The sequence below is a fragment of the Callionymus lyra genome, chromosome 1 (genome assembly GCF_982586985.1).
Source record: "Callionymus lyra chromosome 1, fCalLyr1.hap1.1, whole genome shotgun sequence".
NCBI lineage: Eukaryota > Metazoa > Chordata > Actinopteri > Syngnathiformes > Callionymidae > Callionymus > Callionymus lyra.
The window spans coordinates 10,348,023-10,374,349 of NC_141818.1; the positions used below are offsets into that span (position 1 = coordinate 10,348,023).

General features: G+C 36.6%; 1 protein-coding gene across 2 annotated transcripts; it reads left to right on the top strand.

Moving 5' to 3' along the window:
* Positions 1-5,158: 5,158 nt before the first annotated feature.
* Positions 5,159-25,671, top strand: hip1rb (huntingtin interacting protein 1 related b). 2 transcript variants are annotated; one of them, XM_087792308.1, is made up of 31 exons: positions 5,159-5,399; positions 12,592-12,655; positions 12,899-13,041; positions 13,834-13,890; positions 13,963-14,043; positions 14,107-14,183; positions 14,304-14,365; positions 15,757-15,897; positions 15,969-16,026; positions 16,196-16,271; positions 16,364-16,531; positions 16,594-16,652; positions 16,756-16,828; positions 18,130-18,313; positions 18,383-18,471; positions 18,540-18,656; positions 18,731-18,832; positions 18,924-19,118; positions 19,833-19,980; positions 20,885-20,971; positions 21,057-21,164; positions 21,224-21,360; positions 22,111-22,221; positions 22,297-22,386; positions 22,469-22,531; positions 22,611-22,711; positions 22,803-22,908; positions 24,275-24,398; positions 24,466-24,527; positions 24,634-24,864; positions 24,931-25,671. In XM_087792308.1, exons 1-31 carry the CDS (start codon positions 5,307-5,309, stop codon positions 24,937-24,939), a joined length of 3,216 nt encoding a protein of 1,071 aa, XP_087648434.1. In that variant the 5' UTR covers positions 5,159-5,306; the 3' UTR covers positions 24,940-25,671. The 2 variants fall into 2 exon arrangements, with proteins under 2 accessions (XP_087648434.1, XP_087648442.1); XM_087792316.1 differs by having other exon boundaries at positions 16,597-16,652.
* Positions 25,672-26,327: the final 656 nt, after the last annotated feature.

Sequence of the window (26,327 nt, forward strand, 5' to 3'; positions counted from 1 at the left end):
CACGTCTAATGTTGTTGTAATGTTTGTGACAGAAATAACATCATGTATAGGATCTATTTGTATCACATAAACATGGGTCGTTTGTTTTCTTTCTTCCTACTGTCGCATGTGTTCTAATACATAGAGTGAGAGAGAGACGCTCATTATTATTTAAAAATTATTGAAATAGTTTTACAACCAAATCAATCGGATATTGACTCAAAGCAAAAATATTTTTATTTAATATGAATGCAAGAAATGAAAACATAACCTTTGCCATATTTAACATGTAGTCGTTGAATTAGAACATTTCAGCTGTATGGAGTCGGGCGGTAAATACTATATGTTCATGTTCTCGACAAAGTTTTTTTGTAAGATAAAACGCCTTCTCACCACACGTGAAGGAGTTTCGTCGCATGAACTAATTTACTAAATTAAGTTTATTTAAAGACGCATAAGACCAGGACCTGAATTCTCAACGATAATAAGAAGAATTAGTTCAAGTTCAAGTTATTTTATTGTCAAATATCCATATATCAAGACATACAGCATAAATGAAATCGAGGTCCTCTCAGACCCACGATGCAAAACATCAAGACGGTTGAAGAAAATAAATAAAAATAAATAAATAACCAAGAAAATGAAATAAATGATCAACAATACTTAAATAATTCAACTAAAACTAAACAGAATATCAACAGAAAAATTATTCAAGTTCTTGACAAAATGACTACGTAAGTCATTTTGTATTCTACAGTATATATATCATGACATTTACACATTGTTTACGTCAGTATCAATACTTTAAAGTTTTGTATTTGTATCTTTTTTTTAAAAAAAAAAGAAAAACATTTTTGAAAGGCTTGTACTTAAAAAAAAATACTCTGCCCGGACACAGATGGCAAGGAAACAATATATAAATGTACCTCCTATTATGAAAAATAGCATTAAAGGTTAAAAGACACAAACACAGTGACACCTAGTGGATACCAAAGGTTACAGCACAGAACATGAGAGGCTCCAAGTAAAGTATATTGAGAGGTAGAAAAATAACATAAGTTATATAGTTTATCTAGTATATTTTTTTTTAAAAACATTGTTTTAGCTTTAGCACAATTTCTAGTGTTATTGTATTCGTTGGGTCTAAATATTAATAGACTCAAGTTTTGGGTTCATCATTGTAGCTTCTCTCCATGATCCAATCCTCGCCTGTTCACGGATGGTCCACACAGACCAGTCGAGCGAGTGTGTGGGACGCTTCAGACGGTCCAGAAGAATGTGAAAGAGCCAGTCTGGCCTGCAGGGCAAACACGTCAGCCCTTTTGTTTCCCGTCCCCTGTTGTCCCATCAGCTCTTGTGTTTCCTCCACCTGCATACAGGGAAACACCTGTACAGACAACACGAAAATCAGGTCACACCACCTGAAGTGTGAGAGACACAACAATGTTATTCATTCTTCATTCTTGACCCTTTTCCCCATGTTTTCTGTTCCTGGCAGGAAAATAGTTTTCTAATTTAATCCTCTTAGATTGCAATATTTTTGTGGAAGGTTGATTTGAAACCGTTAAACAATCTCTTAAAAAATCTACAAAGTAAAAAAAAATAAAAAATCAGGTCTTTCTACATACCATGATAGTTGGTTTGGACTCCTTTAGGGCGGAGTTTAGAATGAGAAAAGATTAAAAGTTTAACAATTTAATGGTTTAATATCTCAATTAAAGTGCCTCCTATTAAATTATTAAATTCTTGAATTCAAGTATCCTTTCAATTTTGTGATTTTTAGCAGAGTTAGAAGAAGCAGAGTTGAAGATGTTCAGGTTTTCAATGGAAACTGTTGCTGTGTAGTGACAGATAACTTATCATATACAATATACTTTACATATACATATACTTTATCATAAACAATCGATCAATAAAGTTTTACCTTAGCTTACCTTATATAACCTGGACAATGCGACAACTAAGGTTTGTATTCATATGAGTTATCTTTTTGAATATGTCATTTTCAACTGAAGGACTAGCTATAGGTTCTTCTTAATGGTAGGATGTCACACTGAAGGATTTTTTATATCCTCGTTTTCCTGCGAACATCTCCGCCTTCTGACCGGTGAACTTGAGGTCATTCAAGGCCTTCATCTGCTGCCTCTGCCAACAAATCTTAGCATTAAGAACAAGAATAAAAAGATGGATTTTTCCACCGTCAGAAGCAACGAAGAAACCCTAGTTTTTTTTTTTTAAATTCGTGATAGATTTCAATACAGAAATCACATTGTATTCATTCATTGATGCCCCTATATTTTTGCCACATTGGGGTAATAGTTAAAGCAGTCCACAAAAAAAGATAAAAAACAAACAAACATACACATTATATTAAGATTTACAGTACACATTTCAAAAATGACTAAAGGGATAATGAAATAAATACAATTGCATATAATTAATAACCGGCGCTGCAGAATGACTGGTTTGCTTTTCCATAGCTTATTTTATGTTTTATCCTTTTTCATTATTTTATTCTGTACTGCAACCACAACATAATCTCTAAATTGTGTTTACAACACTTGCAATTAAAGTTTCTGATTCTGATAAAACGTATTAATTATGAAAAACTATGTATTTATATTTCTTTGTATTAAACAATAATACAAAAATAAATAATAATATTAAATTAAACAGAAATACAACAAACATTTCAGGGGGAAATAGGTCCTAAATAAAACGTAATTTAATGTTTAATTAATCAATTAATTAAACATTAAAATGTATATTTTCAACTAAACCCATAATAAACATGTTTTATGAAGTCACATGGTAGATATACACGCTTTTATTAAATAAATTATGTATTAATATATTTTCATATTACGTTTATTTTGAAAAATGTACTCATAATAAACACTTTTATAAAAGTCACATCGTAGATGTACACGCTTTTATTAAATCAATTATATATTAATATGTTTTCATATCAACTATATTTTTAAATAAACCCATAATAAACGCTTTTATGAAAGTCACATCGTTGACATACACGCTTTTATTAAATAAATTATATATTAATATATTTTCATATTAACTATATTTTAAAATAAAACCCATAATAAATGCTTTTATGATGAGTCACATCCTAGATATAAACTTATTTACTAAATGTGTTATATATTAATATATTTATCTATTGACTGTATTAAAAAAAACATAATAAAAGCTATTTTGGAAAGTCACATCGTATAATACTATTTTATTAAATAAATCATATATTTATATATATATATTGGTTAAAATAAACTAATAATGATAGCCTTTATGCTATGCACATTAGCTTTTATGAAAGGCACGTTGATATATTAATTTATGTATTTTATACATAATTTATTTTATTAAAATGTGTTATATATTCATATATTTATCTATTGACTGTATTAAAAAAGAACATAATAAAGGCTTTTATGAAAGTCACATCGTATAGATGTGCTATTTTATTTAATAAATTAAATATTTATATATATATATTTTTTTTAATAAACTCATAATGATAGCTTTTATGCTATTCACATTAGCTTTATATGAAAGGCACATTGATATATGAATTTGTATATTTTATACATAATTTATTTTATTAAATAAATTATATATTCATATATGTTTCCATTGACTGTATTGTAAAAACATGTATGTAAAACATAATAAAAGCTTTTATGAAAGTCACATCGTATAGATGTACTATTTTATTGAATAAATTAAATATTTATATATTAACTATTATTTTTAAATAAACTGATAATGAATGCTTTTATGCTATTCACATTAGCTTTTATGAAAGGCACATTGATATATTAATTTATTTTATTAGATAAATTATATATTAATATATTTTTACATTAACTATATTTTAAAATAAACCCAAAATAAACGGTTTTATGAAGGTCACATCGTAGATATAAACTATTTTATTAAATCTGTTATATATTCATATATTTATCTATTGACGTATTAAAAAACAACATAATAAAAGCCTTTATGAAAGTCACACTGTATAGATGTATTATTTTATTGAATAAATTAAATATTTATATCCTAACTATTATTTTTAAATAAACTCATAATGATAGCTTTTATGCTATTCAAATTAGCTTTTATGAAAGGCACATTGATATATTTATTTATTAAATAAATTATATATTCACATATTTATCTATTGACTGTATTAAAAAAACAAAACATAATAAAGGATTTTATGAAAGTCACATTGTATAGATATACTATTTTATTTAATATATTAAATATTTATATATTTACTTAAATAATAATAAAAAATAATAATAATAATGATAGCTTTATTGCTATTCACATTAGCTTTTACGAAAGACACATTGATATATGAATTTATATATTTAATACATAATTTATTGTATTAAATAAATTATATATTCACATATTTATCTATTGACTGTATTAAAAAAACATAATAAAAGCTTTTATGAAAGTCACATGGTATAGATATACTATTTTATTAAATACATTTTTTAATTAAATTATATATTAATATATTTTCACATTAACTATATTTTAAAATAAACCCATAATAAACGCTTTTATGAAGGTCACATCCTAGATAAAAACTATTTTATTAAATGTGTTATATATTCATATATTCATATAAATTAACTCATAATTCACATTAGCTTTTATGAAAGGCACGTTGATTTATTAATTTACGTATTTTATACATAATTATTTTTTTTATTAAATAACTTATACATTCATATATTCATATATTGAATGTATTAAATTAACAAAATAATAAAAGCTTTTATGAAAGTCACATCGTATAGATATACTATTTTATTAAATACATTTTTTAATTAAATGATATGTTAATATATTTTCACATCAACTATATTCTAAAATAAACCCATACTAAAATTACTAATATAAACACGTTGAATAAATTACAAAAATTCTCACATAAAATATCAGTGTCGCTTGGATGACGTCACAGGCTAAGCTAGCCTAGCACACACACACACACACACAGCGATAAATGTGATTTTAGTTGTAATAGTTTTAGGGAAATGGAGTGTGTGTGTGTGTCTGTGAGAGCATCAGAGGACGTGATGGAGATCAATCCCGCCACCCTGGGGGAGGAGGAACCTTCCTCGTAACTCGATCACTGTGAGCTCGTCCTCCTTCAGCACAAATGTTTCCTCCGCGCACCGGAGCTCTGGCGTCATAGATCCTCCGCGCGCTGCTCACCTGCGCCGTTGTTTAGCACCAAGAAACCGGGAAGTGAAGGTGATTTATTTGTGTTATTTCTCGCCGGGAGGATGAACAGCATCAGGCATGTGCCCACCCGGGTGAAGACCAGGAGGACGGAGGCCAACCTGGGAGCCGAGAGGGAGCATTTCGAGAAGCAGCAGGTAACGTGGAGCACAACACGCTCTTTTTTCACCTCATATTTTTAGTCTTTTTAACAACAAAATACAACTAACGGTGGATATAGTTGCGTCATTGTTGACGCCAAACTATTCTCAGAGGTCTCTCGAAAACACTTCATTTTATACTAACGTTGAATCTTTTATTTTGACGTGTTTTTCCATCTGAATATTTAGCTTCATTTTCTCACGTCACACTTCTGTTGATCTTGTCCTTCCTGTTTGTCCACCTTCTTCCATCTCACTCGCTTTTTCCTTTGCTGATAAGACGAGTCTGGAATCTTCTTGAATGTCACTTCAGAATTGTTGTCCATAAGGAAGTTAAAAGTGTCGTATTTCTAAAAAATATTTCCATTTGTTTAGTCGTGTGTCGTCAAAAGCACTACTTTTATTTTGGAAGCGTCTCGTGATCGTTTAAACAGCAGTTTTTTTGTTTTGTTTTAAGAATAATTGTTGGTTTATCTTGTGAACAGATCCGTGATGCACTGTGTTATATTTGCTTTTCAAAACACGTGGCTGAGGGGTGGAGCAGCATTTCAGAGCCTTTGACCTCTTGTCACTCTCTAGCCCTCCATGACAGTCCCTCAGTGGTCGATATATCTTTTCCAAATACTCAAAAAACTACATATAGATAAAACTTTATTGAGGGGGTTTTGCAATGTGGTGATCGGACAAATTAAAACATGGACTTTAGTAGGTGAAATGAAGACACTATTCGTAGGCCGAGAGAATATCCAGGAGCAAGTGTGTCAGAGAGCTTCTTGAAGGCAGAAACCTTCACAGAACGAGACTCATGAATAGTAGCTACTTTGGTTATGAAGAGATAAAGTCAGCGAGAACAAAGTATAAGCGATTAAAGTGTCGCATCAAAGTCAACCAATCGCTCTTTTAAATAAATCAATGTTTTATATATTTATATATGTAATTAAGTAATTTTTATTTGTATAGCGCTTTTCCAGACCAGGGTCACAAAGCGCTTAAACAATCAAAACAATATTCAATAAAGTATATACTTTAAAGGTCAAGATAAAACTGATAACACAACAGGAGTTCCAGAAAATCAAGGAAAAGCCTGAACAAATAAAAACGTCTTAAGATGTTTCATGTCATATTTATTTATATACATATATATATATAACACATTTTGTGGCGTTACTGTATAAAAAAAATAGCCCTGATAAAACTAAGATGATTTAATGGTCTGGAGAAAATGTGCCATTTAAGCTGATAAATTAGTTCTCGCTCTTCATTTGATTTTAATCTGTTCTTTTTAATCCGATGGTCGGTGAAAACTGTGACTCGTTTCCATGTGTTTCTCTCTGAAGCGAAACTCTGATGATTCATCATATTCACAGACTGAACGCCTCGTCTGTGTTCTCCCATTTTAATGTTGACCATTCTCAAGGTGGTGTGTGTGTGTGTGTGTGTGTGTGTGTGTGTGTGTGTGTGTGTGTGTGTGTGTGTGTGTGTGTGTGTGTGTGTGTGTGTGTGTGTGTGTGTGTGTGTGTGTGTGTGTGTGTGTGTGTGTGTGTGTGTGTGTGTGTGTGTGTGTGTGTGTGTGTGTGTGTGTGTGTGCCAGCCATGTTGCCGGAGTGAACACCCATGAGAGGGTGAGGGGGGGGGAAGGGAGAGGATCAACACAAGTACTGAGTAGGAGTTGTATGTGAATTAAAAAGCACTATTTAATGTATTGTTTATATCCTACGAGTGTTGTTCAGGTAAACAAAATAGTGCCTGCCTTGTTAAAAACCAATCCTTGTTCAATTATGTTTTCATACGTCATTTGTTTGATAATACTCGTCTTCAGGTTGTGATGGTGCTCGACACACAACCTTGTAAAATGAATAAACAACTCAATATGAAATGCTGAGATTCTTTCTGAGCCTATTTAGCTCTTAAAATAATCTAACCAGCACCTCATTAATGTTGTCTGTTCAAGAACAAAACCTGTTAAAGAAACCGTCTAAAGATTCTAAATATGGGAGAATAGTAGTGAGTAGTCGTAGTGTTGTTTTTTTTTTTACTTGTGCAGCCGTTGCCTAGGAGACCCCTGAGTGGCACCCCTCAAATCTACCTCTCAATAGTCCATTTGTGTGGCGTCTCTCAGGCTTGAACCAGAAAACCTGAATTCTTTTTTTTGATTGAAGATGATCGTCATCCTCGCTTTCTCAAATATTTTCATGTTTTTTTGTGTGTGAGTCGAGGAATATGAAGATGATAAAATGTCACTCGTGTTTCCTAACTTGAGATTCCGAATCGTGAAGTAATCCAGTTATATGAGACTCTTAAGTGAGCATATTATGTGGATCTGGAATAGATTGTTCTCTGGATTAATGATGATTAGTGACAAATTAAGAGAAGTTTAAACCACTATTTACTTCCCAAATCTTAGTTTATTGTATGCATACCGGCAACAAATGCCGCAAATAAAGATTCAGATGTTAAAGCTAATTTAAAAAAAAAATGAAAACGACTCAAACTATTGAGAATATTTCAATAGTAAATATGGATGAATGTTGGGTCTGAAGTTTGTTTTTTATATAAGGTTTTGCAGTAACCGTCATCCATCCAGTGCTAGTCTGTTTAGAACTAGCCAAAAAAAAACTATACTTGACTTTAAATACATGAAAAACACTCAAAAAACGTAAATAATCAATTTCCATGTAAGTAAGTAAAAGTATTTGTAAAGCGCCTTTAAAAAAACAAACATTTTGTTTATTTAAAATTTTAAAAACTTTTCAGGGCGCTAGATGATATCCAGGTCAAGCTTGTTGGAATCCCCATCGAGACAATTATTCTTCTCTCTTGAATTGTGGAAGTAGTTTTAATTACTTGACCATCTACTGGTACATTTATATCTGTATATAGTTTTGGAAATCAGGATGACATCCTTGGCAGAGGTATTGGCCATCTTGCTGCTTTTTTTAGTAATAGGGCAGCATTTTATTGTGATTACATCCATTTAAAAAATGAAATATTCTAATAAATACAATATTTAAACACCATTTTTTTTTAGTGGCTTTGATCCGAACGTCTTTATCCCGTAACTTCTTTGAAAGCAAAAACAACTTCCTCATGAAGTGCATTACAGGAAAGAATAACCATCAAAGATATGTCTGAGATCTTCTTTGTTTGGTTGTGATAACCTAGTGTTTCGATCGTTGACGTGAAACTCAAACATGTTGAAAGCTCACCATGTGTTCAACACTGAGCTCTTGTTAAAGTCTGAGTGACGCCGTCAACCCTCGTCTGTTGACTTAAGCTGATCAGGAGCTTCCACCGGTGGAGCTGAAGAGTCGAGTCCACGATGGTGAGACCCTCTTCTTCGACGCTGACCACCTGAACCTGGCGCTACTACGTCTTGATATTTTGGGACTTGATTCAACGCGAAAGTGACTTCCAGCTAAAGCTGCGAGGCCACAGACTTTCAGGGATTAGTCTTTTTTTTCTGCCACTCACTTCTCCTCTGCTGGTGCGAGGATTTACTGAAGAAGCTCGAGCCAGAAGCTCGATCTAAATGAGTCGCCGACCACAACCGCACCACCATGTCTGGTCCACTCCGACGAAAGTACTCCGTCAGTAGAGTTGTTTTCGTTGAGACGCTGCTAGCATGTGTGTGTGTGTGTGTGTGTGTGTTAGCTGTTGTTGTGTTTGAGGGAAACAAACAAAACAATTAGTCTGGTGTTTTTGGTCTTTTAATAACTCATGATTCTTGACTTGGCTCTGGAACTAGCAGGTAATGCCAGGTTAAACCATGCGTTTATAAATATGGACAAGAAGATGCCACATTATGTAATGGTCAAAAAGGTAAAAATGAGTTTAAAATGGTATGAGTTCATGGTTGTTCTTCTTAAATACATAATATCAAACTAAAACCTCTCAAGAGTGACACTTATTTAAGCAGCAGCATATTCTGTATTTAATCTAAGTACGCTGATAAGAACTGGCCAGTCATTTATAGCTTACACTGTTATCAATGGATTGCATTTGCACAACAAAAGGAGATCTTAAAAACTACAAATATGGCTGAAACATTGAGAGAAACAAACTTATGACACACGCAGCAATTATTTTTTTCTCTAATAAATGGAGCCACATTTATTCTTCACATTAATAAAATATATACTGTGACTTTGGTTAAGGGCAATCAAACCAAACTCGTCTGGACGATATGGCCGAAAAGTAGTCTCGGATTAAAAGAAGATCTGATTTGTTTTATTTTCTCTTTTTCATATGTATTTTAAGGGAAAAAATAAATGAAAGATAAGAAAATAAAAACTAAGATTTGGAATTGAAGTACAAGTTTTTACATACACATTGAAAGCTTTATTTTTATCAAATAATTATCCCATTAATGAAGATAAATGCACAGCAAGGACTTCGTTCATTATTTTTAGCTTTAAAAAATGTCTAGATAATGTTTTAATTTATCTAGATTGATGAAATACATCCTACTCTTGGCAAAATGAATATTGTTATAAAGTTGTTCAATCTCTCCAAAATCTAGAGTGAAAAAAAGAAATGATAATAAATTAGATTTTTGTATTTTAAGTTTTTTAAAACTCAAATTAATCAATTTTTGTCCATTATATTGCCCAGGCCTACAAAAACCAGACGGTAGAGAGGAATTTATTTATTTATCATTATTATTTTGAGGAATAAGACATTTTGAGGCAAAATTAAATGTTAACTTTAAATAGCTATGGAAACACACACACTATGGGGAGTGGACTAAGATAAAACTGATCAAATTGTGTTCAACTTGAGAAGCTTATAATTTATTTGCATTGAATTTTAAAAGTTAAATAAGACCAAATGAAGTTGGAAATTAACATCCATTTCTTCATATTCAGTTTTGATCGGCGAAGGTCTGCACGCCTTGATTTCTGCAGCATATAGAATACTTTCTCACATGTAATCGGAGTGTTTGTAAAAGTCCTGAGCTCGGCTCCAGTCGTCTGCTTATCAATGAATGACGGCTCCCTGGACGACTTTAGGCTCAGCTGCCATCTGTTGCAGCCTCTGTGCCAGCGTCTCATTGCCATGGTGCTGCCGACCCACCTCCCCCAACAAACCCCTCATTGTCACCCGGGCGTCCACGTTAGCCCACCGCTCTCTCCTTGTGTAAACCACCAAGGGGCGATTCATTTGCGTCAGGAGGTGGAGCGTGAACCGGGCCCAGGGTCTCCCTTTAACCCCCTCGGTTCTCACCAACACTAGCTCCTCTGTGCAAGTACGATCTGCTCAAGAGGCTTTCAGACATTTAGAGATTAATTCGATGACTTGTTTTAACTAGTTTCTACTAAAACTAATTGACGGTGGTTAATGAAAATGAACCTCCGTTCATGTTTTCACATCAAATCATCTGAAATGGTGGTGGACGTAGAAGTCATCATCCGTGGATTATCACTTGTTCATCTGGATTAATCTCTTGCATAATAATGACATAAAGATGGCGTCTCTCCAAACACATGCAATATTTAATTTTCCCAGACGGTTTGCCTAGACATGGTTAATCAGAATTATTTATGTTTTAATTGACTTTATTCAATATTTGGCCCGTCTTTAAACCTCAGAATAATTTTACTTTAACTGTGCTCACACTTCGATACTATCTGTTAGGATTAATGGTCATATGTTTGGTGCAGTTATTGGCTTGAAAAACACTATTGTTATTTATCTTATCCATTACAAATATTGTTATTTCAATGTCTTCAATAGACACTGCAGTATTAGTATTTAAAACGGGAACACCGACGATAACAGAACCTCGAGCTTTAATCTGGTTATGTGTACATACTTTGACATATTTACTGAGGATTTCAAAGTTATACTGTCGAATACATTTGCAATTAATGTCCTCCATTAATTTAAGTACACAGTGAAACTGCAATTTAAAAGCTGTCCAATGATTTGTTTTCACCAAATCCAGCCAATTCTCTGTGTTTTCCCTCCAGAGAGTCGTCTCAAAATCAAAGTACAGTATATTATTGTTCATGTTTATCTAGTGATGTATAAAAGTGATGGTGTTTAAGGTAATATAAGGGACGGATTAAGAATGTGTTTGTATAAGTACAAACAAAAGTATTTGAGTTAAATTTAGCCTTAAAAAAATTAAAATACATTTTCACAGTGACAATTCTTATTAGGTTGATATACATTGGTTTGGCCCCTTGTGTGATTGGAGTTTGACATCCATGTTGTAAATGATGAGCAAAGTAAATGTTTTCCTTTGGCTCTGTTTGTACTGCAACACTTAATAACCTTCTGCTACTCAGTGTTGGGTGTAATTGTCTTTACTGTCATTTATTTTTGTTTTAGCAGATTTGTTTATCAACATTTAAACTTCACCCTTCAAAATAAAATAAGTATCAGCTTTGCTGTAAATGGTGCCAAAACTATCATGATCACGCTTGTTCTCGATGGGTTTAATATTGACATGAATTAGTTGAATAGATGATACAGTAGTTTATTTGCTTCTCTTTCACTCCCTGTGGAACCTCCCACCCCCAGAACCTCATTCTTCTTCTCCCTCTTCTCCTGACATCAGCCGTTTTCCAATTTTTCTCATCTCTCTTCTATGTGGGTCCCTGAGTTAACATTTGTTTTGTTTAACTACTTTCTTAACACAATGATGGAGGTCACCAGTCGTGTTTTAATATGCTTAACTTTAAGTAGTACCATTGTGAGGAGGGTTGTGTACCTATATCTATAATAACGGGCCTTGTTATCTTGGCTTCTTTTTAAGTCAAGAAATGACATTTAAAATGTGTCTGAAACATTCTCAATCCAAGTGGTTGTATTTAAATCCCTTCAAGTACTACGTTGCAATGGTTTCCTTGCATGGAGTCAGTGCACCTGACTCACCCTTATCTGGTGAACCTGCTGAACCTGCTCGACCTGTTCGGCAGACAGTTTGGTCCTGGTGGCACAAAGTCATTATCAGGAGTGTGTTTATCATCCACCAAAAAAAAGAAAACGTACTGAGAAATGTCAACTATCGTGTGTCGGCTTAGCTTCACCCTCTTGTTGTTCTCTCGGTGTTTCTAACAAAACGTTGACCTCTACATTTAATACTGTTGTTCCTCCTGTAATCTGGATATCATCACATCTTGAGCTTCGACTGCATGCTGTTTTTTTTCCATTGCTGAGTGTGTTCTCTCTCTTCCCTCCACAGCTGAACAGCATCAGTAAAGCCATCAACTCCTCTGAGGCGCCTGTGAAGGAGAAGCATGCTCGACGTATCCTTCAACAAACCCTGTCTTAATGTGTGTTAAGATGAATGTCTACGACTGAGGGAAGGGTTAGAAGTTCTACTTTAAAAATGATGAAAAGAAAGATATCAAAGGCAGGTCCACGTGGTCGAACTAGATGGATGGATAGAGGGATGGATAGATTAAACTTTATTGATCCCTCTGGAGATGTCCTTCTGGAAATTGTTTATCTACTTCTCAGTTGGTGCTTTTCCTGAACCATGGTAACAGGAATCATCCTGGGGACCCACAGAGAGAAGGGAGCTCACACCTTCTGGTCCTACGCTATGGGCTTTCCTCTGGCTGGAAGCTCCATCCTCAGCTGGAAGTTCTGCCATGTAGTGCACAAAGTGCTGCGGGACGGCCATCGAAATGTAAGAATGAAATATTGTATATCATTTTTATTGGTTATATTGTAAGTGATAGTTATTTGTAAAGTGCCTTTTTTAGACCAGGGTAACAATAAATAAAAAAACAATACACATTTTAAAAAGGCCTGCACAAATAAAAAGGGCATGAGATGTAAGGCTGGATCAGATCAGTGATGGAAGGAGGAGCCTGACCATGAATAGATCTGAAAGTAAGAACCAGAATTTTAAAGTTGGTCCTGAAAGAAACTGGCAGCCAGTGAAGAGTTTAAGGATCGGAGAAATGTTAAAACAAGATCAAGTTGATTTTTGTTGATCTGTTTTGTTTGCAGATCTTATTATTATTTGAAAGTCCTTTTGTTAGATTTTTTTTATATACAAGAGGAATTTTATTTTGACATGTATTATGATGTTTTCACTTCCTTGTTACGCCACCTTTGTTGTGATAGGTCAAAGTCCACTTTAGATTTTATGAATGGAGCTAAAAACAAATATTACCAAAAAACGCAACAACTGTTCTTTTAAGGCAGTTTGTTTTATCTCAATAAGTCTGTTGGAAAATAAAATACATTTTTTTATTAACAGTTTTACTTAAAACAATATTGAATCTGATCGTCGAGGGAGTTCAACAAGACTATTAAAATGAACCATCGTTCCATGTTGGCAGTCGAATGAAATCTATTGACTGGAGGTTTAAGAAATCTGTATTTAGTCTCATTGTTTTGGTTCATATTTTACAATTATTATAAAAGAAAATAATTTACGGGTGAAATAAGTATAATTTGTTGCTGTTCACAGGTCCTACAAGACTGCATGAGACATCACAGTTCCCTCATAGATGTTGGACACCAATGGGTATGACTTAGACCTGATAAATAATAAAAAGTAAATGCAGAAGTATTAAAGTAAGGTTTCTGTGGCGAACAGGGGAACCTACACGACAGGTACGGACAGCTGGTGGGTCTGTACACAAAGCTGCTCTGCACTAAAATGGAGTTCCATGCAAAGGTAACCCCTGCATTCTTTTATCTCCCAATATCTTTTGCTAATAACGGTTGTGTTTTCATGCAGCATTCAGAAATTCCACCCAACCTGGAGGTTACAGATGAAGTCCTGGAGCGCACCGCTGGAACGGACATCAACAAAGTGTGAGTGATTCCTCGCAGATTAAAAGCAGAAGGAATCATATCTTGGATGTGATGGTTTGAAAACCAAACGCACCGTGAAGCCTCCTGCCTCTAACACGGGTATTAATGTCTGTCCTGCAGCTTCCAGCTCACAGTGGAGGTGTTTGATTACATGGACACGGAGCTGAAGTTGGCCGAGACAGGTAAAGAGAAACTCATCCCAACGTTCGCTCGACTCATTCTTCTAGGCAACAGAAACCCGAGCTCCCGTCCGATAGTGCTCTCTATTTATAAGAGCAACTCAAGTTCTGCCTCCTCAAACACATTGTCCTTTGAGGACTGACTTGTCCTTCTTGTTTTGAACATGGATCTAAATAAGTTAACTGATGAGGAAATGCCAGCAATTAGAGGCCGTCATGTGATTTCCTCTAGTCGGGGCAGTAATGACTTCTGCAGGGAAACACCCAAGACTTTCTTTTGGGTCACAGAATTCATTTCCGTTGAAGAAAACGAGCAATGAAGTGTTTATTGACAAGAAATGTATAATAAAGCTTTACAATATAATACAGATTTCAAAGTGACAACACATCTTTTGCATCTGCACTGCAAACTTCAACTTCAAACTTTATTATATTAAAACTGTAGCAGATAGTTGCTTAATAATCATGAATTAATTTATCATTGAATTAAGATTATTTTACTCCATCTTAAAAATAATTGAACTGTATATCTAAATAGATATTCTCTGACGAGATGGGGGTCGAAGACAAATTTGGAATTGAATAATCGACTCAAAACTGGAATGAAGAATCTAAAAATAAGGTTGATAAAGTATTAAAATTGAACTTGAGGCGTCATGTGGTCTTTCTATGTGTTCGTGTGTTTGTGTGGGATTACTCAGGGCACTCTTCCGTTTCCTCCCACAGTCCAGAGGTTGATCGGGAACTCTAAATTTCATGTAAACGTTCCGAAATCTCGGCGAACAAGAGGTTATAAGAGCAGACTCCTTTATGACGTAATCACGCCCCGCTTTGTTTATACAACAACAACAAGTCCCTTGGAGGTGGTGACTTCTGGTATTGATGATATGCAGTGATAAACCTCAATGTTTAATTCATTACAACAGAGTGCGTGTGGTTGTGGTAAACAAGATTTAATCTCCAGAAGAAAAAAAAAAGGAGTGTTCAGTGGGGTTTAAGATTATTTTCTAATGTAAATATTTCAATGAAAACAGTTTTGGCGGACACATACTGATGAGTACAACAGAGGTCTAAGATCAATCTAATTTAAATTAAAAGTTTTTTTAAGATAAGCCATGGAAAAAATGAATAAATAAAATTTAAAGAGAAAAAACGACAAAAATAATCATATTTAACCTACTGTTTTGCTTTTAAACGTTTGCTTTTCCTCGTAAAAAAAAATTGAAATAAAAGTAGAAGAATCAAGCCATTTTTTAATTTAGAAAAAGTAGATGGTTTCTAACTTGCACTGGTTAGAAGTGAGAAGAGAAGTGCAATTAAAACTTGACTGATATAATATGGCATTTATTCTGAGTAAGGGTTGAACCTTTTCCTCTCTTGTCTCCCTCTCTCAGTGATAAAACAGCTCAACACCTCCATCGCCATCTCCACCCTCACCTCCGGACAATGTCGACTGGCTCCGCTCATCCAGGTCATCCAGGACTGCAGTCACCTTTACCACTTCACAGTCAAGCTGCTCTTCAAGCTGCATTCATGTGAGAACCGTTACAGCCACATGTTTGGAGAGCATTTGAGCTTAAAAAAATATTGATTTAATTTAATTCAGGTCTCCCTGCTGACACTTTGCAAGGACACCGTGACCGGTTCTACGACCAGTTCCGCAGGTAGGTCATAAACAAATCTGGTCACTGCACAGGAAGCTGACGGTAAATCTCTATTTAAGACTGAACACTAAACCAAAAAGAAACATGCTGTCCTCTCTAGTTGACGGCACATTTAGTTGTAGTGCTCGCGAAGGTCACACTAAAAGAATATGTTTTAATCCTCCTGCAGCTTGAAGTCCTTCTTCAACAAAGCCAGAGACATGCTCTACTTCAAGAGACTAATCCAAATCCCAAAGCTGCCTGATGTAAGTGTGCTGCAGATGTGAGAAGTCCTGACCGGGTCGTCTATTTGCGGCTGTATTGTAGTTTTAAAAAGTGAATTATTTTCTTTCTTTAGTCCCCTCCCAACTTCCTGCACGCAGCGTCTCTGGCCAAGCACGTGAAGCCGGTCGTGGTCATCCCCGATGACGACGAGCCGGAGCCGCAGGATGACGACGACGATGAACCAGAGCCACTTATCGAGGTCGGCGACGTGTCCACGTCCAACATCCAGGCCCAGCCACAGGTAACAAACGCAGACAAAACTTTCCCTTTTTTCCTTTTCCATTCATTGCTCTCCTTCTTCAGCAGCAGTTCGACATCTTCGACCAGGCGTTCGGACCCCCCAACGGAGGCTTCGATGACAGGTGATTGTGAAAGTACGTGGTGTTGGTCTCAGTACCACGGCCGAAATCGACACATGATGACGATGAGCTTTGCCGCGCCCCCCCCACACACCCCACCCAACAGGGACCTTCAGATCGAGAGCTTAAAACAAGACCTGGAGCTGCTGAGAGCAGAGCTGGAGAAAGTGAAAGCAGAGGTGAGGATCTCATGTGTTGAAGTGAAGAGGCAGAATCTCAATATCATGTCCACATGATTCTTGACCGTAGCCAATTTGTGTTTAACATTTGTTTACACTGCACATAATCAAATATATATTTACAAAATCTTGGGTCATAATTGTCAGGGTTTCATTTTTCCTCCCCTTGACAAAATTCTACTTCAACCTTCCGATCGCACTTGAAACAATTACCCTTTTTCCTGCCCCTTAAATTTTACTTAAAACTTATTTTAGTCACTGACTAGTTATTTCTTAATATTGGTCATTGTGTGATTATATTATTTACTTTGAAGACGATGAGTGGTAAAATATGACAACAAAAATGAGCTGGGCAGTTATCAAAGTTTCCTAAATAAAGAAAGAGAAGGAGATTATTTTTTTCAACACTCGTTATATCAATAAAAATCCCCTTCATTCCTGGTCATCAAGTATTTATTTAAACAAAAATTAAAACAAAACTCCTCAAAATAAGTGTTATTAAAGCAGCACTACGTAACATTTTGACACAATTAAAAATATATATTAACTGTATTGATTGGTATAATTTTGAACAGTAATGACTAATTTGGTAGAATTTGTGGTTTTATGCACACGTTCGAACACTTAATGTGAACATTTCATAATTTCATCAACATTTGAATTATAGAAAGTGATAAAGATAATGGTAAGAAATGTGTAAAGGAAGAAAAAAAGTGGCTGAAAAAGTACTAAGAAAATGAAGCAAGTATGTATGTTTGTAGGTAAGGGAATAAGGTAGGATTAAAGGAAGCAAAAATGGAACCAAGGACGATGGAAAAACAGAAGGAAGAAAGAAAGAAACTAAGGGAGGAAGGGGAAGGAAGGAAGGAAGACAGGGACTAAGAAACTAAATAGGGAAAGACGGTAGAAAGTAAATTTCTTTATTATTCAATAATTGCAACCCTTGGAAAAAAAGACCGTAATACAGTACTAGGGTAAAAATTGGTCATTTTAAATACAATGATGATATGGTTTAAAATAATAATAGTATTTTTAATTATATAGCACATTTCTGAAATGCAATAGTCGCGGTGCTTTAAATAAAGTTGTAGTTTGTTACTGACAGCGGTAACTACATATGAAGATGGATGATACAGAATCTGGGCGATGTCTAGGCCACATGCAAAAACCACTGCTGAGATGTAGAATGTGACAAGTCACCTCGGGACAAAAGAATGTATTACGTCCATCTCTCCGTGTCGTCATCTCTAATCACGTCAGCTGGTATTTCTCATGTTTACCGTCGTCTTGTCTCCCATCAGGCTCAGCGGTACATCATGCAGCTCAAATCTCAGATCAACAGCTTGGAGGCGGAGCTGGAGGAGCAGCGGCTGCAGAAACAGCGCGCCCTGGTGGAGAACGAGCAGCTGCGGATGGAGCTGGAAGCCACGCGCCGGCGTAACGCCGAGCACGAGAACCTGCAGAGCACATTCGTGGAAGCAGATAGTAAGATGAAATGGAAATACGGGAGGAGTCAAGACGGTGGAAGTCATTTGATCATTTGTCCGAAAACAGAACGAGCTCAAGCGACCGAGCAGCGCTACAACAAGCTGAAGGACAAACACACAGAGCTGGTGGCCAGTCATGCTGAACTTCTACGGAAGGTGAAGAGAAACTTGATCTTGGTTGGTTTTTTTTAACTTCTCTGTTAAAAGTGAATCTATTTTTCTAGAGCGCCGACACCGTGAGGATGTTGTCGGCAACGCAGCAAACCCAGGACGAGGTGGAGAGGACCAAGCAGCAGCTGTCGTTCGAGGTGGAGCGGATCAGACAGGAGTCCGACATGAAGGTCGGTGTGGTCCAGCGTCTGAAGGTCAAACCGTGTGGACTCGGTCAAACGAAGAAGGTGTTTTTGTGCTGCAGCTGGAGGAGCAGAAGTTCGAGATGGAGAGGCTGAAAAGAGAACTGGAGGAGAAGATGGCCGAAGTCATGCGCATCAAGGCGACCCTGCAGACCAGCGAGACGGTGAGAACCTGATGATGATGATGATGATGATACATTCCTGGATGATGGTCACACTCACCAGTCTGTCCTCTCCCACTCGCTCCCCCGTTAGTCATCCGAGCAAATGAACAGCTCCATGACGGCGCTCCAGGCGGAGAAGGAGCGACTGATGCGATCCGTCAGCGAGAAGGAGGCGGAGCTGTCGTCCATGCGTCAGTCGTCGCAGGTGCAGCAGTCGTCGCTCCAGCAGGAGCGAGACCGGAGCGGCAGGGAGGTGGTGGAGCTGCAGGCCAAACTGCAAGAGAAGGTCCGTGAGACGTCACTGTTCTCACTGCAATCTGCTGTTTCTGCTCCACTATGACCAAGAACTATTTTTTTAAACAGAGAAAATTTAAGTAGCAATCTTTTTACACATCTCTCTTGGATGTAAAATCTCAGGAAACTCTCTATGGATAAATGGTTAATTCTTATACTAAAATAATTAATGCTGAGTCACCTACTATCAAAAACAACACCGGTATGCTTGGCTTAGTAGTTCATATTTTCCACATCCATGCTTTAATTGCATTGTAATTGTTATGACGCATTATAAATCTGTCTAAATATTTGAGAAATGGAAAAAGAAAATGTAGCTTTTATTATATCTATATTAACTATATTAACTCAGAAAGCATAAGCAGGCAGGAAAACGACTGTTTCCATGAGGATTATGTTTTTATTTACCGAACAAAGAAATTGTTTTCGGCTTCAGAATCAATGTTTTGTTTCTTGCAATGATTTCTTTTTTCTTCCATGTCCCCTGTTTCATGCTATACTGTATATTCTCTCTAACATGTCTTTATTTTCAACTATTTTTATTGTTTAATTGATTTAAAATGTTCTAAGCAAGAACTCAATTTGGTTCAATAATATGTTCTCTAAAACGACTCACTTTCAAAATGAGCCTCGTAACATTCTGTACATTTTGTTTCTCTTAAGCAGAAAGTTCTGAACTTTAACGTTGACTCTTTGGTTTTTCTAGTTGAAGCAGGAGCAGCAGCTGAAGCAAAAGCTTCTGGATGAGCAGTTTGCTCTGCTGCAGTGCACCGTCTCTGAGGCCGAGAACATCATCCAAGACGCTGTTGCTAAACTGGATGATCCTCTGCATGTACGCTGCACTAGCTCTCCAGGTCACTGCTCTCTTGCTACATACGTGATGAATTCTACGTTCAACTGGGTCCTGTCATGATATTTATATATATTATCTGTCAATATATATATATTAAAGTTGTGTATTATATTAATTCAAAGATGGAAGTAGTGTTTTAAAAATATGTTAAAAATATTATTGTTATGTAAAATTAAAAAAACATTACATTGATTACAAAATAACATTTGTATATATTATTTATATATATATTTTAAGTAAATAAATGAATAGTTAAATGGGTGTTTTCCTTTCTTCAAACCTCTTTCACGATCTATCCCATAATTACATGCCGTTTATACTATGTAATATGTACAACTTTTAATACCTTAATGATCTTGTAATAAAGGTAATGTATACAACTTTAATCTTTTACTAAATGTATTATATGACTTTAATTTCATAAAAATGTAATAATTTTTAAATTTTGTAATAGATTTAATATTATACAACTTGAATGTAATAGTTTGTCTTTAATTAATATATATAACATTATTACAAAACTATAGTCTCTTAATAAATGCAATGTATTAAAACTAATGTCATCATTTAAAAATAGGAGTTAATACTCTAATGTACATATTTTTAATGTACGTCTTTTAATTGCCACCATTGACTTGCTTAGAAATAACAAGGTCTACATTTATTTGTCATGAAAATATCCTTGAACTGATATTAGAAATAATGTTTGTTATTGAATTGGAAATGTGCAGAATTAAGATTTAATTTAGTTATAGTTAATGAGCGTTACAGCATGTTTAATTTCACTGCCGCTAACTTTAGGCTTTTAGTTTATAATACCCCTCACTTAACATTTTTATTGTAATGACCATTAAAAATAGCACCAAGGTTAGCAAAGTGGCTCATGCTTCATATTTTCTGCTCAGACTACCTGGTGAGTCGCGCCGAGGCGACGCTGAGCTCCATCGACGGGGTGAAGAAGGGACATGCCGACTATCTGAACAACATGGGAGGTTTGTTTAAAAACGTCTTTTTTGCAAAACGTATTTCCCCGGAAAACTTCATTGATCGCGAGCGTCTCCCTCTCTTGACCGACAGATGCCGGAGGACTGCTGAGGTCTCTGACCCAGTTCTCGCACTCGGCCGCCGACACCATCATCAACGGCAGCGCGACGGCACACATGGCGCCGACCGACCACGCCGACCGTACGACCTCAAGTGTCCAGGACGATTAAAAAAAAAGAGACTCATTGCTTCCCTTTCAGGACTCACGGAGAACTGCCGAGGCTGTGCCACTGAGAGTCTCCAGTACTTGAAGGAGCTCAAGTCCAAGACCTCGCTCCAGAGGGCCGACCCGGCTGCCATCCGGGTCATCGTGCACAAGATTCTCAGTCTAGGCCAGGTGAGTGGGTCACGCCTCAAATGGACAGATAGATAAAGATCAATAGCTGTGTCTCAAATCGCATACTTGCATACTCAAAGTTAGTATTTTTAGTGCATAAGTGCGTCTCAATTCTTAGTATGTGAAATTTAGTGCGCCATGCACACTAAATTGGTGACTAAAATGCCCACAAAACTGAGTATGGTTCGATGGACACTAACCACCCTAAACGGCCGCCATCTTAGTGACGTTGTAAACAGAAGTTGCGTCATATATATATATACATATATATGCATATACTTACAGGTATATTTTCAGCAGCAGTAGAAGGATTAGACGTCCTCGGTGCTGATACTGGCGTAAATATCTCGCGAATATTTCATTTCTCATACTTTTTTCTTTATTTATTTTTCCAAACTTGCAAAACGTGCTGCCAGCAGGTGTTGATAGTGTTCCAACAGCTGGTTGCAACCATCATTAAATAGTAGTAGAAGAAGAAGCTGTCGCGTCTTATCCGGTTTGTGCGTAGCGACAGTGTTTGATTTGAGACATACTATCTGTTGAGAACTTGCGTACTAGTTAGTATGCACACTATCCTGATGCATACTAACTTCTAGTATACTAAGAGAAGTATGTGATTTGAGCCACAGCACAAGTTTAAATGAACGTAGCTACACTCTGTTCTTCCTGTGTGCCTGTACATTGAATTAACGATTACATTTAGTGATCCCACGTGTTCTTCACTAAATCCCTGTACTGTTGGTGTCTCAGGAGCTGAGACCCAAAGGCATGGACGTGCGTCAGGATGAGTTGGGGGATCTGGTCGACAAGGAAATGGCTGCGACACAAGCGGCCATCGAGGAAGCCGTCCGCAGGATTGATGTACGACTAATAATAATTAGTTTAGAAGTTTGATCACGGGTCACTCAAGTGTCATTTCTCCTGTCGTCTGTCTAGGAAATGATGAATCAAGCGCGTAAAGACACAACGGGAGTGAAACTGGAAGTCAATGAGAGAATACTCTTCAGCTGCACGGACCTGATGAAGGTAACTGAACTCACACACGTGTTGGAGATGAAGAATGTTCTCTTTGAACTTGAAAATGGACTTGGATGTTGTTCCTTCTCAGGCCATTCGCATGCTGATCATCGCGTCCACGGACCTGCAGAAGGAGATCGTTGAAGGAGGAAGGGTACGTTTCTGTGGACCCGATTCAATCTACCGTCATGCTGGGGGAACATCTCGTCATTCTAGCTCTGCTTGTTAAAAAGGGCGCCGCCTCCATCAAGGAGTTTTACGCCCGGAACTCTCGCTGGACTGAAGGACTGATCTCTGCGGCGAAGGCGGTCGGCTGGGGGGCGTCAGAGATGGTGTAAGACTTTGATACGTTTCTTTTGAGTCGAGAGACTTTTAGAAAAGTTGAGTCGCAGCATCACGTTTTGATTGAACATGTTCTCTCTCAGAGAGTCTGCAGACAAGGTGGTGCTCCACACTGGGAAGTACGAGGAGCTGATCGTCTGCTCTCATGAGATCGCTGCCAGCACTGCTCAGCTGGTCGCCGCATCCAAGGTCAGTGATTGACAGGTGTTGGTGATGACCTCCATTATTAAGACTTGCTCATGAGAAAAGGCTCCTTCCTTCCTTTCTACCGTCTTTCCCACTTTAGTTTCTTGGTCCCTGTCTTCCTTGTTTTCGTCTTTTCTTCCTTGTACTTACTTCCTTTCTTTCCTTAGGTCCTGTCTTTCATCCTTCTGTTCTTCCATCATCCTTGGTTCCATTTTTGCTTCCTTAAATCCTACCTTATTCCCTTACCTACAAACATACATCATTACTTACTTACTTGCTTCATTTGCTTTAGTACTTTTTCAGCCACTTTTTTTCTTCCTTTACACTTTTCTTCCTATTATCTTTATCACTTTCTTTTAGCCAAACTTCCTTATTTAAGTCCTTTATACCTTGCTTGGTTCCTTTTGTCCGTACTCCCTTAATTGCGTACTTTCTTTGTTACTTCCTTTCTTTCAACCTTACTCTTTTTGTCTTTGCTTACTTCCTTAGTTCCTCATTTACTTCCCTTCTTACTTATTTTCCTTCTTACTTGCTTACTTCCTTTCTTCCCCCTTTCTTTCTTATTTACTTCCTCCCTTATTTTCTTCCTTAACTGCTTACTTCCTTTCTTCCCCCTTTCTTTCTTATTTACTTCCTCCTTTATTTTCTTCCTTAACTGCTTACTTCCTTTCTTCCCCCTTTCTTTCTTATTTTCTTCCTTAACTGCTTACTTCCTTTCTTTCTTATTTACTTCCTCCCTTATTTTCTTCCTTAACTGCTTACTTCCTTTCTTCCCCCTTTCTTTCTTATTTTCTTCCTTAACTGCTTATTTCCTTTCTTTCTTATTTACTTCCTCCCTTATTTTCTTCCTTAACTGCTTACTTCCTTTCTTCCCCCTTTCTTTCTTATTTTCTTCCTTAACTGCTTACTTCCTTTCTTTCTTATTTACTTCCTCCCTTATTTTCTTCCTTAACTGCTTACTTCCTTTCTTCCCCCTTTCTTTCTTATTTACTTCCTCCCTTATTTTCTTCCTTTCTTCCCCCTTTCTTCCTTATTTACTTCCTCCCTTATTTTCTTCCTTACCTGCTTACTTCCCTCTTCCTTTTGTACCGTTCTTATTTACTTCCTTCCTCTTTTATTTTCTTCCTTACTTCCTTTTCTCCCCCTTCCTTTCTTACTTATTTTCTTCCTTACCTGCTTACTTCCCCCTTCCTTTCTACCTTCTTCCCAGTACTGAAAATTATTGGCTTAAAAAGGGTTTTAAATAGTTTTTTTTAATTATCTACATTGTTTTTGTAAGTTCATCCAGTCATTGAACAGAAAAAAAAAGCATGATCATGAAAAATGTTTCTTTTTTTCCTTTGACGGCCTCCTCATGTCTGTGGTTAAGGTCAAAGCGGATCGCAACAGCAAGAGGTTGACGGTCCTGCAGCAGGCGTCTCGTCGCGTCAATGAAATGGCAGCAAATGTTGTGGCTTCAACCAAAACGGGGCAAGAGAACCTTGAGGAGAAAGGTGTGTGAAAATGGTGTGTGTGTGTGTGTGTGTTTGTGACTCACTTGTGTTTATGCTACAAACTCAGAGACCATGGACTTCTCTGGAATGTCGCTCATCAAGTTGAGAAAAGAAGAAATGGAGTCTCAGGTGAGAACATACTTTAAAAGTTGTTTTATATTTTTGTGGATCATGTGTATTACACAACACTTGACACAGGATTGAGTTACATGACATGTTTGCTGGACCCTCACAGGTGAAGGTCCTGGAGCTGGAGAGTCAGCTGGACAACGAGCGTCTGCGCCTGGGCGAGCTGAGGAAGAAGCATTACGTGTTGGCAGGAGTTCCTCTGGAGGAGGTCGCCCAAGGAAACGGCGACGCCTCCTCCTCGCCCAACCCTGCCACCATGTCCCCCAAACTGGGCAAACCGGCTGTCATGAGGAAACCCGCTTTGGCCCAGAAACCCAACATCCTGGCGAAATCCATCGTAAGGAAACATGTTTTTGATTAATAAGTTGTCAAATGAATAATCATGTTTTCTTTTCTTTTACAGTTCAAATAGAAGTTTTTCCACATCTTTTTATTTAAGTTGCCAAATTGACCAGAAGCCTGATTTTTTTTTTAACACCTGGAAGGGAAACCCTGCCTTCACCGCTACATGCCATCCACGCACACACTCGTTACATCACGGTGTGGCATTTAAAGCAAACGATAGGGGGAAATAATTTTATTGTTTGTGTCTGAAAGTTCTTTGTGTTAATCGTTTTAAGTGTGTTTCCCTCTGTTTTTATCAGCCTGTGACGACCTTCTTTGCACAATACTGTGGCATGAAGCTAATGTACGCTAAAGCTATCATGTGGCCCTCGTGTGGCCCTTACTGTTGCTACCACTTAACTCTTGACATACCTCGCGCTTTCGCCTTCATCTTTGCATGAACAACCTTTTAACAGTACAAGATTGTGTCAGAGGCCTTCATGGAAACTATAGAACTATAACAAACAAGAGGTGCGACTGACACTACATTTATCCACTGAATGTCTCTTTACACTTAGAGATTAGTCATGACGTCCACAGGTGTAGGATCAACGTGTTGCACATTTAGGGGTTTTTAGTTTCTCAGACCGGGGTCTGCAAATGTTTAATGTTCCGTCACATATAAGAACTCTCTTTATATAAATCTTCATCTAGTAATGTATACATAAACATATATTTTAGTAACGGTTATGGGTGTTTTCTCCCTCGTGAGAATTGTAAATGTTTGACAAAATGAAAATAAATCTTAATTTAAATATTACTTTTGCCCTCTTGTCTTTCATTAAACTGAAGGTTTGGTGATGGGAATCCACGATGTTCCTTATATGAGACACTTTTCTACTTTTGTAAAAGGACAACTTTTTAAAACACTTTCCACCTCCGCTATCGAGCTGACCTTCAACATTAACTTTTGTTCAGACTTGTGTGTGTCCTTCATTATATTTATCTGTGGGGATCCTCAGGGCTCAGATGTAGAGCCACTTAAATTTCATCAGCATTATCCAACTAGATCAAATAAGTAATGGATTAAAATGTGTATTAGTGCTGCTGTCTCTGAATGAGCCGGACAACCTTTTTGATATCTCAACACTTGTAATGGAGAAATTGTATTTTTTTAAATAGTTCTTATAATTATATGGATTAGTTGAAGTGAAGATGTACTTTAGTTTTACACAAAGCAGTTTTAGTCTAACCAATGATTGACTACATATGTATGTTAGTAAGTAATTGGTATTTGTAGAGCGCTTTTCCAGACCAGAGTCACAAAGCGCTTAAACAATCAAAACAATATTCAATAACATATATACTTGTAAGTAAATCATTTTTATTTGTATAGCGCTTTTCCAGAAAGATAAGATCGAGAAACAACACAAGAGTTCCAGAAATCAAGGAAAAGCCTAAACAAATAAAAATGTC

Excerpts from the sequence above, each read along its gene's own strand:
- hip1rb (XM_087792308.1), top strand. The coding sequence starts at position 5,307 with ATGAACAGCATCAGGCATGTGCCCACCCGGGTGAAGACCAGGAGGACG. Across the intron at positions 13,042-13,833 it reads TGCGGGACGGCCATCGAAAT|GTCCTACAAGACTGCATGAG; the intron begins GTAAGAATGAAA and ends TGCTGTTCACAG. Across the intron at positions 18,833-18,923 it reads CCCTGCAGACCAGCGAGACG|TCATCCGAGCAAATGAACAG; the intron begins GTGAGAACCTGA and ends CTCCCCCGTTAG.